The 15,723-nt window shown below is 45.0% G+C and overlaps 1 protein-coding gene across 1 annotated transcript in view; it reads right to left on the bottom strand.

The window, feature by feature from the left end:
* The window catches only part of ACVR1B (activin A receptor type 1B), a 65,732-nt gene extending 55,097 nt beyond the window's left edge, over nucleotides 1-10,635 (bottom strand). The window contains exon 1 of the mRNA XM_088446057.1: nucleotides 10,474-10,635. Within this exon, the coding sequence (XP_088302183.1) occupies nucleotides 10,474-10,549 (76 nt within the window). The 5' untranslated portion in view covers nucleotides 10,550-10,635. The remainder of the gene's footprint in view (nucleotides 1-10,473) is intronic.
* Between the last annotated feature and the right edge of the window lie 5,088 nt (nucleotides 10,636-15,723).

Here is a 15,723-nt window from a genome sequence, read left to right as displayed (position 1 = left end):
GAAATGACATTTGACACAGAGGAGCATTATGAGGAACAGCTACAGCCCACTTCTCAGACAGACGTGATCTAGAGCCTTTTAATCCTATCCTTATGGAACCCCAGACAAAACAAGATCTACGGATAACCTACAACCAGTACATTCCTTCAAACACCATGTGCTTTCGTGTCCAATTGTGGAGTTAAACTGAGCATGATTGATATCCGCTTATATGTGCAGCTGTGGAAATATGACGTCCAGAGCTAGAGAAGTTCTGGAACTAAAATGTAACCAGTGATTGCATCAAGTTTGTAATTTTACGGGTCCCAGGGATCGATCAGTTAGAAAAAGAATTGGGGTCCTATTTGACCATTTGTGGGTCCCATCATGATTTGTCATTTTGAACTCCGCTTATGACCCTCAAATGTCCCCCAGTTCTCCCCAAATGCCATCAGAGCCCTGAATGCCCCAAAAATCTCATCTGCTTCCTAAATGCTTATCAAACCTCCCCACCAACTTTAATATGTACAACAGATCCCCCGACATGCCCCTTATTATGCTGATCAGACAGCTCACATGCCTTTTATTTGGCATCAAACAGCCTCCAGATGCCCCCCTGCAATTACAATCACTATATTGATTTGTACTACACCTGAGGAAACCACTGCTCAGACACAGCAAATTTATCTTCCAAGAAACCATGGAACTATAAGTATAACATGCCAGAAACGGACACTTTACAAGAAGTAACTAAACAGCACTTGTGTAAAGCGAGTGGTACTGCACCTATAGCTGTACATTATCTTAGCACAGATGATAAGTGCAGTGCAGAAGCCGTTGGTCCTGGTGGGGCAGAGAGAAAGGAGAACGAGTACTTTGGGCAGCTGGGAACTAATACGGATTGCAAGTGCGAAAATATACTAATGACTCATTCGCTGTCCAGTGCTCAGAGACGCCCACTGACAGCATCTCACATCTACCGCCAACACACAAAAGCGGAAACGTCAAACACACATCAGGCAGCCATCAGCCTTCCAAGTCTAAGCTGCCGCAGACATAGTGGGTCTCCAGACGACACTCAGAGGGCTCTCCTGCTGCGAGCAAGGATGCAGTGGCTAATTTATAGATGCCCAGAAAAGTGTTTATATGATCTGACATGCCTGCGTTTTTCTAGCCACCCCCTTTACTTTCCTCAAACCCTGACTGCCTGTCACTCACTTTGCGAGTGAATCCTCTGAGTGAGCGTATTCGCAATTCAATTGCTGCGGCTTACACGCATAGCAAACAATTCTTCAATTTGCGTAAATATCGGCATTGCATCCATCTCGGAGTTAGGCCCTCCGTCTCTTCCTCTCCTGATTGGCCAACCTACATTAGGAGCATCATCAAAGCGGCAGGGACTGGTTGTGTGAGAGGACAGTGCAATATATATAACTTGTCTTTATATAGCCGCCAGTGGGACTCTCAATACAAATCCAGGCGGCTGCAACATTTGCACATTTTCGCACAGCCACAGCGTATGGAGTCGCAGTCATGACGACATTCACATCCATCTCTGAATCAGGATAGGATTCATGCGGATACCCCATTCATGAGCGCTTGGTCCATCCATGCAGCATTAGGTTTCCACATCATGATAAAATGTCAACTAGTAAAAGCAGACAATAACAAGCAGAAGTTAGTAGTACACTGCATATGCCAGTAACATCTAATTCCTTCGCTTATCTGGTTAAAGAATATTACAAGAGAACATCGACATGTATAGCAATATATATACAGATATGTTCACATACAAACTTACTTCCTTCCTTGTACGTTAAACAGCCTTAGCATTCCCGCTAGGATGTGTTAGTAGGTCGTCGCGCCCTGCCCGATTTCTAAAGGGCAGAATGTGCCCTGTCTCTCTTGGCGGCACTCCACTAATACAGCCTGCGGGTGCCATCCCCACCCACGGGTCGCAGTGTCCCGCAGTTGGGGAAAATAGTGGTCACCACCAGTAATCTATTCACTAAAGGTGTGTACACACTGGGCGATTAAAGTGGACGACTGAACGATAACTATATCGTTCAGTCGTTCACTTTATCGTCCATTTTTTTACCTAAATGATGAACGATAACTATGTGCGCTTCCGCAGGTCGTTTGTCTTTATCATTCATTGGGTAAACATGCAGGCTAACCTGACAATATTGTCAGGTTGCTGCATGTTGGGTAATGGGGGATAGAACCCGGCACTGAATGATATCGTTAATGAAATCATTCAGCAGGTGTGCTCAATGTCATGAACGACATTGAGCACACCTGCCAGGGACACACTAGACGATATAGCTCAGGGAGCATATTGTCTAGTGTGTATACGCATTTAGACAGGAGCGCTTGGGCGCTGTTGGTAAGTGCCGGGCACACCCCCAAGGGTGACTAAAAGGGGGCGCATCTTAAACAGACACCCCTTTTCTCGTGGGCATGCCCCCTTTTCGGGCAGGCAGTAGTGCCCCTTTCTAGGTCTGGCGCAGGACCTATCATGAACACTACAGCCCCTCTAGTCACGCCATGGTGTGGCATGACTCAGTAGCGCCGAGAGCCTTTTCCTGCGACTTTTAAACTTCAAATGAGTCTTATTGATAAAGCAATGCGAAGAGAACACACAAGCAGCTTCTGCTGATATGCAGCATGCCTATATTCAGTGTGCGACTGTGGGTGTATCTGCATGCGAAATGCTACATTACAGTGTCAGCAGCTGACACCGCAGATACACCCGCAGTCGCACACAGAATATAGGCATACCACATTATGTTTATCAGCAGAAGCTGCGTGTGCATCCTATTTACAATGCTTTGCGAATAAGAAGCATTTGATGGTAAAAAGTCGCACAAAAAGCTCAGTGCTACAGAGTTGCACAGCGCTCATGCACGAAGCGCACGGAGGCACGATGTATGCTTTATTTACAGATGCGTCCACATACAGCAAATACAGAGTAAATGCACTAATGTATGTTACAAGCACAAATGTAAAAATACAATAGCTTTCTGCCCAATTAGATAGGTTATTAGTTTCCCATCTATGGTAACCTGCAATAAAAGAAAAAGAAATGTATTATAAAAATAAAAAAGGGTCTCATACAAACAGCTAGTTGAAAAAGCAGAAATCATCAACCTGCCCAAATGCATCGCTTTCAATATTCTCATCAAAACATAAATTAATAAGTCACTGCATATTGCAGTGTAGGTTTTGCCTAGCGCAATCTATAATCTTATTGTTCTTACATAGTACTGCGGACATTGCGGCAGAGACTATGTTTATAAGTCTGTCTATTCTGCCATAGGAAATTAGGCTGCTTTAGTTTGCATGCTCCGTACACATATCAGCAAAAACCAATCCATCAGCTCTGATCAATGACTGAAATGGATACACCAGGGGAAGGAGGACATTCCTCCTCCTCGTCCTGTTATGCACTAGGGAGAAGTCTACCCAGACATGTTTGTGGGACAGGAATCAGCAGACAGAAGAATGAGGTTGGTATGCACAGAGAAGCTTATAGAAAGCAGATCACAGACATCACTCAAATAGAAATTACTCTGAAAATCACACAGCATCTAGTGCACACTTCTATTCTTATTGTGCTGGGACAAACATAAATACATAAATAAACATCTGTCTCACAGAATCCAGCCAACTTCTAGTAAATAGATCATGGCGGCGTGTCTGCACAGTGTATGAAACAACCTTCAGAGACCTGTTTTGACACGTTTAAACGTTAGTTTTCCAGACAAAGAATGGGAGCTTTGTTCTGTACAGTTGCGGTGTATGGTATTTATGGCAAAACGAATATCGCCCTCAGCAACTGAGCGTGAAAGAAACACAGGTGCTACTTCAGTCTCAACACCAGAGATAGGCAGCTTAATTAAACCAGAAGATTGCAGGTGCACCGCAAATGACCCTAAATGCTCCGTAAAATGAAAGGAAAAAAAAAAAAAAAAAGTAAAGCAAATGAAGTATCAGAACGACTGTTTTGCCATGCTGTGGAGCTTTCATGTCAAATACAAAATATAGTGATACAAAGCTGGCTTAATCATATCCTGGCCCTCCTCAATTAAACGTGACAATATTTGGTGTTTAGCCTCAACTAAAGCTATGATGAAATGATCTACAATATTTATTTAAATATTTAACCGTCACAATCGCTAAATTACATTTGTGGATAGGCCAAGCCAGGCAAACGTCAATATTGAGATAGCACAGCATTGGATTCGTTTGCACAAGGCATTGTAGAAAGTTTCATTCACAATTCCGGTCAGACCCTGCCCATGGAGTTAAATGTCCTGGACATATGCACTCTATAACTTGCCAAACTGATCTTTGAGTGAATATTATTGTATTATGAAGCACAGCATTTGTTTTAATAAAAATATATTGCACAACCTCGTATTTACTTTTTTGTAACTCTTTAATAGTGGTGTAGAAAGCCTACCACTGGCTGTAAAATGATACGGCTTGTACTATATGTATTATCAGGCTATTTGAAAAGGTTTTCAATTAAAGAACTCCTCCACAAATGGGCACATGCCGGTTACAGAAAGCTTGGAAAACAAACAAGACGAGGTAGACAGATTATTACTGGCGTGGTTTTATTCCCTAATTACCTACAACATTGCTTTCCCACCTCTCTGTGATAAACAGGGACTATGTATAAAACTAAAAAAAATAAACTATGGTAGTTAAACTCCTACACATTTTAAGAACTGATTGCACACTTAGCTAGGTACACACTTAGTGTGTAGTGTTTACTATAGGTCCAGCGCCACCCACCCCCGAAAAAGGGACGTAGCCATGAAAATTGGGCGTGCCATTAAGACACACCCCTTTTTATCAATCTTGGGGGCATACCCGGCACTTACAGATATGCCGGGCTGCCCCGAAGCTCTCTTCTCTGTGTGAATAGATGCCGGGGGCATGCGCCCGGCATCTATTCACCGGCGGTGATCGCTGTACCGATATTTATCCCACATGCGGGACATTGTGGCCCGCGAGTGGGGATGGCACCCGCCATGTTGATTAAGCGGGGCGCATTATGCCCTTTTGAAATCAGGCAGGGCGTGGCTACCCGATAAAACAGCCTAGCTGGAACGCTATGTGTGTACCCAGCGAAGCGCCAGGTGACCGCACCGCCAGCAAGCAGACATATCGGGCGGCCGGTACACATTACACGATCCTGTGCCCAACACCTGATAAGTCAGCACCAGCCGCATTCATTGAGTCGTCAGTCACATTGTCAGATTAAGCTGCATGTAGGGCCGACCAGATAATGCGACTGACGACCAAACTAGAGCGCGACTGGGCGTTAGTAGTGCGCACACTTGCCGATGTGTCGGCCCAATCCGCCAGCTCGGACGACACTGTCTACATATTGGCTAATGTGTACCCAGCTTTAGGCCTTGTTTGGTAAAGACTGAGATATGATGGTAAAACTGTACTGTGAACATGTATACAATACAATGAACACAATCGTGAAAAAACAAAAATTATAGGGTCAATTCAATTAGGTGAGAGTAGGATTCTGCAAGCCATTCTTATGGCGCACTCGCACTGCAAATCAATTCTATTCCAAACTTGCATTGATTTTCCAGAGCAAAAATTTGAGCAATAAAAAGGTATGTCAGTTGTCTGGGGATTTTTTCCAAAAAGCTCAATAAAGTGTTAATGATGTGGGTCAGGTACAGTATGTGGAGGTGTAATATTGATAGGAGAGGGGTTTTTGAACTGGCAAATAAGTAAACTTTTTTTAGTCCAACTTTTTACACACATATAAAAACACTAAACATTACTATACATACATTTTTCTGTAGCCCAAAATGCTGCAAAATATTTCTGAAAAACACTTGCTTGCTATAATTTTTCAACCATTAATAAAGTGCAAAAACAGCCATTATACAACTTTTAAAAAGCTCCAGTACTTTCCCGATTGCCACTAACAGCCTTCTAGATGGTCTTATCTCAGTTGTCAGTTTTTTGGAGTCCAGGGGACTGATTCAATTTGGCACACTGTAAATAACACCGGAAAAAAGAGTTCACCAGAGCTATTCAATTGAGCGCGCTGTTAAGCTGACTAGAGGATTTCTTCTCGCACCCTCCAGAGAGTGCGGAGCGAGATCCGACTAAAGTACCAGCCGTGAGGCTGTTTTCCAGCTTAGCACAGTGCTAACAGCTGCGTGGCTGGGACTTTAGTCGTAGAATGACGGTACTCGCAACTAAACACCCAGGTTAAGTCGCGAGAACCGGCATTCTCCAACTTAAGTTGTTATAGTTGGACTAAAAAGCGCGCTGAATTCAACAGCTCCGGGACCAACTTCCCAGAGATATTCACAGCGTGCTGAATTGAATCAGCTCCCAGGATGGATCCCTACTTTTTCATGCACTACTCTCAGGACGCATTTAGTAAAAAGTTGTGCAACCTCACCGTGACTACCTCGAATTGGCATTGCTAATTGAAGATTGCATATTCAATTTCCTGGGTGTGCACATTCGCGCAATGTATGCAAGTTTGATTAAACAAACTCGCCTTCGCAAATCCGCTCCTAATTTATTTGACGTCTATATGTAGTTTCAGTAGCTAAACATTAGGGGAATAGCAGACAGTATGGCCACAGTGAAAGCCCTTGCAATTTCACATGCTTTCAGTGAAATAATAAAAAGTGAAACAGCGATATCTTAAAATCCTGGTATGACAGCTGTGAAAATGCGAGCCTAGCCTACCCTTTAGTTTGGATCTATCATGAAAATTAAGTCTTAAATTGCTCGAGGCATCCTGACCTCATGGTCAGCCATTGTAAAGCCTTGAAGCGTCATTTATAAACAGTAAGCGCTGCTTAAAAGGGATCTTGAATAACAACCACAAGCATTACATATCTAAAATATAGAAATCAACACAAAAAGCAAAAAAAATAATTATCAACTGTGCAAATAATTTGAAACATATATATACAAAAAATCCAAGTAAAACTAGTATTATGAGTGAGCCATACTAGCTTACATTTTTTCAATATTTTGAATCCCCCCCCCCCCAAAAAAAATGCTCAGCGGTTGATCACTACACACTGCCATTTCCATGTAAGAGTATTGCAAAACAAGCTGACATATCTATAAGCTAACCTACTTGATGGGGAGCAAGAAAAACACACACTAAAATATATATATATATATATATATATATATATCCAGAAAGGAAAAACCAGCACACAATGCATAATATGAAAATAGAAAAGTTGTATTAGACATATACAATGGCTTCAATTAGTACCCTGGGTCACATATTAGAAAATTCATCAAGTGCATTAAAGGTAATACATTACAAAAACTTGTAAGAAGCCATGGTGGTATGGAGATGGGCCATAATTGAAGCCATTGTATATGTCTAATACTACTTTACTATTTTCATAGTATGCATTGTGTGCTGGTTTTTCCTTTTTGGATATACTACAATATTACATATCATTACCAAGCACCTCTTCTTTGATATATCTATAGACTTGTGTGCAATACTTGTATGTATGTATGTATATATTATATATATATATATATATATATATATATATATATATATATATATATAGTTCCTTTCCAATTAGTACATTGTATTATGCATTTCTTGCTAAATACAGTACAATGACTCACTTAAAAGACACCATGATGCCAAGTCAATCAACAAGAACCTAAAATTATGCAACTCATCTGACTTAATATAAAATAAACACACAGATTACAGGAATGACTTACAGAACATTTTATTTTTGGGTGTAGTGCCACACTAAAATGCACAGTAACTGCCAATGCAGGTCTTTATCCTAGTGAATTCCACCCAGGGACAATGTAGGCATTTCTGTATTCATGTTATAAAGCATATGGAAAAGAATGATAAAATGTTGCTTTAAAAAAGTAATGTTAAATGCAAACTGAACAGGGATTTCCTTCATAGATTAAAGAACAGCACAGAGGGGTCAATTCATCATCACTTAGTTTATGCAAAAACAGCATTTTCGCCTGCTTTTGTATAACCAAGGATCGGTACCATTCATTATAAAGGTAACGCAGGAGATATCACTGTTATCTACTGTTTACCTTACAGCCCCAATCTGGCCGCTGTGTATGGGGGACCTAAATTTATCAAACTCTGCAAATACAATGTTTTCAGAGCTTGACTATAAGAACATTCTCCATCTTCAGAAGTGAACGACGGGAGTTTGTGCGACTGTATGGACCCCAGCTCACGCAAGCGCATAGCACTGCGCAGCGCAAACTTTCACAAAGGATTCACAGGGACACCTGATATTCGGATGAATGATGAATTGGGGGCCCATTTATTAATGATCGCATTTTGCAATGCGATCAGGGCATGCAGTACCGCCCATGATCGCATTGCAAAATGCGATCCTATCTGCCGGATGTATTATCCGGGACATGCAGGGAGACGGGCTCCGAAAAGAGCCCGTCCCTGTGATGTCTCCGGAGGGCAGTCGGGTCTTCTGCGCATGCGCAGGCCCGCGGACTGCACATGAGCGTCGCCCATTGCCGGCGGAGGGATCTGGTAGATCCCTCCGCCGGCTGATATACGGTGAGTCCACATAGACTACAGAAGCTAACGCTATCTTTAGATAGCGTTAGCTGCTGGGGCCAATATCGGGAATGTGAAGCATTCCCGATAGTGATACATTTTGCAGCATCGCATCCCCCATAGAAACCTATGGGGGATGCGGCTGCCGGCGGCAATGAAGGGATCGCAGCAGGTATCGGAGATAGCTGCTGCGGTCCCTCCTTCATACATCCGGGGGATACTAAGTATTTGAAGTGAACACCCGAAAAAGGTGTTTTCGGGAAATTTACCTCAAATTCACTTTGATAAATGGGCCCCTTGTTCTGGGAATGTGGCGAATCAGAATGTTAATCATAATGAACAGGCCCCAGTAATATTTTACAGTAAGAGGAATTAACTTATTGGGGGTACTTTTGATAATCAAATTTTTATTTAAATCACTTAAAGACTTAAGTGGTATTTAAGACAACAAAAACTAGTTCATGAAGCAGATAAATGTATTATGAAATTCATCAAAACATGTTTATATATCAACCAATATTGCTCAACAATACTAAATGATAAGCACTCTGCCATATAGTAACAGTGACAATGTGCTAAGCAGAGAACCCAAGTTTATCCTGCAAAAAAACCAATATAGTTTTGTTTACATGGTGGATATAAGGGGTAGGCAACCTGTGGCACGCCAGTTGCTGTGGAACTACACAACACAAAGTTTAGGTGTTAGGGCATGCTAAAACTGTGTCAGATGTGTAGTACCACAAGTACCCCAGATGTATAGGATTTTGGCACTGTGCACATCACTTTGTAAAGTGCTGTGTTACATTTGTGGTGCCATATAAATAAATGATAATAATTTGCCATCCACTGTTTTCATAAAATTGTCTGCAACTTCATCCACATTTTTTTCCTCACCAGTATAAAAACAGGATTTTACCCACAGTGTCTCATCAGGTTGGAGTACTCACCTCACCAATACACAGAGATCCCAAACAGAGCCTACACTGCTCAGTGATCCCTACCTACAGAGCCTTGGAGTACTCACTAAATAGAAACTGATCCCCAGCCACAGGTAGCTGAAGTACTGACCCACCTCTCCACACATGCTGATCCGATCCAGAGTGCTCACTATTCCATATACACAGAGTCCCATCAACAAAGCCTGGAGTATTCACCTCCACATCTACTTCCCCATAATAATGTATCACTATCCACAATTACTTAAGTACTTACATGCTCATACACACACTGATCCCCATCATCAGAGCATGGAGTACTGATTTCCTCCTACACTGATCCGTGTTCACAGGGGACAGTACTCATTTAGGAATACTGGAACACAAGTATAGTACACAACAAACCTGCCCTAGAGGGCTCACCTAACAATATAGTACAGCTTGTTCCACGCTCTTTCCCCCCTAAATTGTCCCGTCTCCTCTCGTCAGACCATGCATGCACTGACCAATTTGCACTGAACAAAGTCCTCTCCGCCACCATGCACTGCCCCAATACCCTTTGCCCCCATGCACTGCCCCATTCCCTCTCCCCCCCACCATTCACTGCCCCTTGCCCTCTCCCCCCCGCCATGCACTGCCCCAAGCCCTCTTCCCCCCCCGCCATGCACTGCCCCAAGCCCTCTTCCCCCCCGCCATGCACTGCCCCAAGCCCTCTTCCCCCCCGCCATGCACTGCCCCAAGCCCTCTTGCCCCCCAGCCATGCACTTCCCCATGCCCTCTCCTATGCACTGCCCCATACCCTTTCAGTCACACCTGTCTGCACAGTACACAATACAGTGTGTATGTCGATAACCACCTCCCCTTCCTCGCTTTCTGCACCCTGCTCCTCCTCCCGTTCTCCTCGGATTCAAGTCTACTCTGTAACCCGGAGTCTCGCACAATGTCCACATCACTCACCGTTAGTCCCACCGGGGCCGCCACCGAGTAAAAGGACGTTGATGGTGATGACGAAGAAGGCCAGCACGCCCGCCATGGTAACACAGCGCACAGCGACCACTAACTGCGCGACCACAGGCGATCCAGACAGAGCAGCACTACGGGAGCGCGCCGCACGGCTCGGCCTCCTTCCCCCTATGGAACGCAAAGTCTGCGCTCCACGCCTCGCTAGCTCAGTGCCCCGCCCACGACGCCATGGGGAACATGCAGGTAGCGATTGGTCAACTGCCACCCCACGCCCCCTGCAACTGATGGGCGGGACGTTCCCGTGTGACGTCACACGAAGCATCTTTTGTTTCGACTCGCTGAGCCGCGCGTGCTCCGGCGGAGTGCGCGACGCCTTAAAGGGGCCGCGTCCCGTATAAGACGGTGCTGGCTGTCTGCCGGCATTCAGCGGAGCGCCTGGCTGTCTGGGCCTTGCATGCAAATAGACACATGCCCGAGTCTCCTGCACAGGGCGCCTGAGGCCACCCTCCATGATAGCAGCAGCGACTCGCTCTACCCACAGGGAGAACACTGAAGTCAATCATGCAGAGTTCCCTCCTCTCTGTAACTGTTCCGCCAACTTTATACCGGCTGGCTCTCTGCCGCCTGGGAGTAGCATGGCCAATGTGCTGTACCTGTCTGAGGGGTGATATCTGGTGTTATTACTGCCTAATGGCAGGGTGCCGCCAGATCAATTATTATTATTATTATTATTATTATCCTTTATTTATATGGCGCCACAAGTGTTCCGCAGCGCCTTACATAGTACATAGAACTAATAAGTGAACAAGAAACAAGTAACTTACAGTACATTACAGTGCAGGACAGGGACACAACTTATATACATTGCTGAAATAGTGATTAAAGCACTCACAATAAGCTGCCGGGAGTTGGCGGTCCCGTGTTAGGTGCCCTAATGGGGAGTAGAGAGTAGAAGAAAATGTAAAGAGAAGCACATGAGGGAAGAGGTCCCTGCTCATGAGAGCTTACATTCTAAGGGGAGGGGCAGACAGACAGGCGTGACACAGAAGGGGAAGATAGGAAGGAAAGAGCATGAGGTGGGTTAGGAGGAGTGCTGGAAGGCCTTGATGAAGTAGTGGGTCTTGAGAGCCCGTTTGAAGATTTGTAGAGAGGTGGAGAGTCTGATAGGGAGAGGGAGAGCATTCCAAAGGTAGGGAGCAGCACGGGCAAAATCTCGGATGCGGGAGTGGGAGGAAGTAATCAGTTGGCAAGAGAGGCGGCATGCATTAGTTGAGCGAAGTGGGCGGGTGGGAGTGTGAAGGGAGAGAAGGTCAGAAATGTATGCGGGAGAGGATTTGGTGAGGGCTTTGTAGGTGAATGTAAGAACCTTGAATTGGCATCTGAAGGGGAAGGGGAGCCAGTGTAGGGCTTGAAGGAGAGGGGAAGCAGATATAGAACGTCTGGAGAGGAAGATGAGCCGAGCAGCAGCATTGAGAACAGATTGTAGTGGAGAGAGGTGAGAGACTGGGAGGCCAGCTAGGAGAAGGTTACAGTAGTCCAATCTGGATATGACCAGTGAGTGGATGAGGGTTTTAGTGGCATCCTGGGTGAGGAAGGGTCTAATCCTGGAGATATTTTTTAGGTGAAAACGGCAGGACTGCGAGATGTGCTGAATGTGCGGTTTAAAGGAGAGGGAGGAGTCTAGGATAACTCCAAGACAGCGCACTTTGGGGCTAGAGGAGATAGTTGTGCCATCAATAGATAACGAAATTGTGGAAAGTGATGTAGTGGAAGAGGGTGGGAAGATGATCAGCTCAGTCTTAGACATGTTAAGTTTAAGAAAGCGTTGGGACATCCACGAAGAGACAGCAGAGAGACAGTTGGAGATACGGGTAAGGAGCTCAGGGGTGGAAAGGTAAATTTGAGTATCATCTGCATAGAGATGATATTGGAGGTCAAAGGAGTTAATGAGTTCACCTAAAGAGGATGTATATAGGGAGAAAAGGAGAGGTCCAAGAACAGAACCTTGGGGAACTCCTACCTTTAGTGGAAGTGGAGGGGAAGAGGAGTCATGAGAGGACACAGCGAAGGAACGATCAGAGAGGTAGGAGGAAAGCCAGGAGAGGGCAGTTTCACGTAAACCGAGAGAGTAAAGGATTTGCAGGAGGAGAGGGTGGTCTACAGTGTCAAATGCAGCAGAGAGGTCAAGGAGAATGAGCAGAGAGTAGTGACCCTTGGATTTGGCAGCAAGGAGGTCGTTGCTGACTTTCGTGAGGGCAGTTTCCGTGGAGTGGAGAGATCGGAAGCCAGATTGAAATGAGTCAAGGAGGGAGTGGGAGGAAAGAAAGGTGGTAAGGCGGTTGTAGACAATACGCTCAAGGAGTTTGGAAGCAAAAGGGAGAAGAGAGATGGGTCGATAGTTTGAAAGTATGTTAGGATCAAGGGTAGGTTTTTTAAGAATGGGGGAGACAAGAGCATGTTTGAATGCAGAAGGGACAGTGCCAGATGATAGGGAAAGATTAAGGAGGTGAGCCAGATGGGAACAGGCAGAAGGAGACAAGTGGGAGAGGAGACGGGAAGGGATAGGGTCAAGAGGGGAGGTGGAAGGAGGGGAGGACCGGATGAGGGCCAAGACTTCCTCTCCAGAAGCAGGGGAGAAGGATGTCAGAGTTGGTGAGACAGAAGGGGAGGGGTGGTAAGGGCAAGGAGGGAGAGGAGTGCTAAGGGTCTGATGGGATATGATGTCCTCACGTATGGAGTCAATTTTAGATGTAAAGTAGGTGGCAAAGTCGAGGGCAGAGAGCGAGGAGGGAAGGCAAGGAGGGGAAGGGCAGAGTAGGGAGTTGAAAGTGGCAAAGAGACGCCGGGGGTTTGAGGACTGGGAGGAGATGAGGTTCTTGAAATATGTTTGTTTGGAGAGAGACAGGGAAGCACTGTAGGAGGAGAGAATAAATTTGAAATGGAGGAAGTCAGCCTTAGAGCGTGACTTTCTCCACTGACGCTCCGCAATTCTTGAACACTTTTGTAGGTATCTGGTGCATTTGGAATGCCAGGGTTGTGGTGTGGATCTGCGAGGGTGAGTGGTTATTGCTGGAGCAACAGAATCAAGAGCAGAAGCAAGGGAGGAATTGTACAGGGAAGTAGCTTGTTCAGGACAGGAGAGAGAAATGATAGGGGAGAGAAGAGAGTCCAGCAGGGAGGAAAAAGCAACAGTGTCAATAGCCTCAATATTACGCTTAGTAATGGTAGCCTTAGGAGTTAGAGGAGGGCAAGGAGAGAGGGATAGGTTAAAAGAGAGAAGGTGATGGTCAGAGAGGGGGAATGGGCAATTGGAGTAATCAGAAATATCACAACGGTGCGTAAAGACCAGGTCAAGTGAGTGCCCACTCACATGGGAGGGTGAGGAGGTCCATTGGGCGAGACCAAATGAAGAGGTGAGGGTAAGGAGTTTAGCTGCAGAGGATTCTGTGGGAATGTCAATAGGAATATTAAAATCACCTAGGATAATGGAGGGAAGATCTGAGGAGAGAAAGTGAGGGAGCCAGGAAGCGAAGTTGTCAAGGAATTTGGAGGGAGAGCCAGGGGGACGGTAAATGACAGCTACTCTGAGGTTTACTGGTTGGAAGAGTCGTATAGCATGAACCTCAAATGTGGGGAATGTAAGGGATGGTTCAGAGGGTATTAGCTGGTATGAGTAACTGGTGGATAGAAGGACCCCAACTCCACCACCATGGCGACCCCCAGGCCGGGGGGTGTGGGAGAAGGCAAAGCCCCCAGAGGATAGAGCAGCAGGAGAAGTGGTGTCAGAGGGTGAGATCCAAGTTTCAGTGATGGCTAGGAGATTCAGAGAGTTGGAGATAAAAAGGTCATGGGTGGGGACCAGTTTATTACAGACTGACCTGGCGTTCCAGAGGGCACAGGATAGAGAGATAGCATTTGTGGGGGAGATGTGAATGAGATTGTCCGGGTTGCTGTAACGTGGAGGTGAGATTAATTTGGGGGACCGATATGAATAGAGTTTAGTGATGGTGCGGGCACCTGAGCTGGAAAGGGAACCAATAGGAGGTGGGCAGGAAGGGAGATGTGGATGGCAGTGGGGTGAAGTGACAGGGAGAGGAGTGTAGGAGGAGGGTTTGGTGGTGGGGTAGTAGGACAGAGGGGGGTAGAACAGGAAGAAAGTGGAGTAATGGGTGAGGAGTGAAGAGTAGGCAGACAGAGGAGGGGGGAGAAGGGGAGGAGGAGGTGGAAGAGATAAGGGGGAAAGGATAAAGGTGGAAGCAGGGGGCAGAACAGAGGATTAGGTAGAGACAGAGGGAAGGAGGGAGTTGACGAAAACCTTGTCATGGTGTTTATAAGTAAACAAGAGGAAAGAAATTTGGAAATTTAAATGAGATATGAGTGCAAGAGATTTGTAGGAATGCAAGTAAGAAAACAGTGACGTATCAAAGAACAGTGTATCAATATGTATGCAGATTAACAAGATTGTTATAGGGAGAAATAAAAGTGAGGTTCTAAAGTGTGCAGAATGTGAAAAATAACGCAGATTGTAAGCAGACAGAGGATGTGAGGCTAGGCAAGAGAGCTGAGATAAAGGACAGTGTTTCAAAGTTGATAGATATAAACTGACATGGGGAAAAGTACGATAAGCATTGAATTGTATGCTAGAATCAGTAGGCCAGCATTATGAATAGCATTAGAAGTGTTCTTGCCGTGATTGTACAGGGAGTCCAGTTGTAGTCTGAGTCTTTAGATTGTTGGGGTTTGTTGCGTGATGGACCTTTTTTCTCCTTCTGTTTTTCCTCGGTTTAACGCAGGTCTAACGCTAGTTATGCACTTAAAAAACTACACTTAGAAAAAAAGCTGCACCCAGCCAAGGCTTCCCCAGCCAAACTACTGACACTTATACAGGGAAGCAGGCAAGTGTGGACACTAATTAATGAAAACCCCCAATTGGCCAGCCAGAGAAAGCTAGCAATAAAAATGGCTTAAGTCAACAATGACCACATACCATACATCTAAGGCTACAAATAAATCAAGCATTCACTTTAGTCAATAAACTGAGAGAATCCTTAAAACAATGTAACTATTACAAATCATAAGGCATTAGAAACAAAAGCATAAGGATTCAGTAAAGAATAAGCTAGTTACCTATGATTATAATTAATAAAGGAGGCACAGGAGGTGAAACACTTTGCAGTCACAGTCAACTTCAGTTACCTATGATTATAATTAATAAAGGAGGCACAGGAGGTGAAACACTTTGCA

This window comes from Taudactylus pleione, unplaced genomic scaffold (genome assembly GCF_031769625.1).
Source record: "Taudactylus pleione unplaced genomic scaffold, aTauple2 ptg000005l, whole genome shotgun sequence".
Taxonomy (NCBI): Eukaryota; Metazoa; Chordata; class Amphibia; order Anura; family Myobatrachidae; genus Taudactylus; species Taudactylus pleione.
This window is presented reverse-complemented; position numbering and strand designations above follow the sequence as displayed.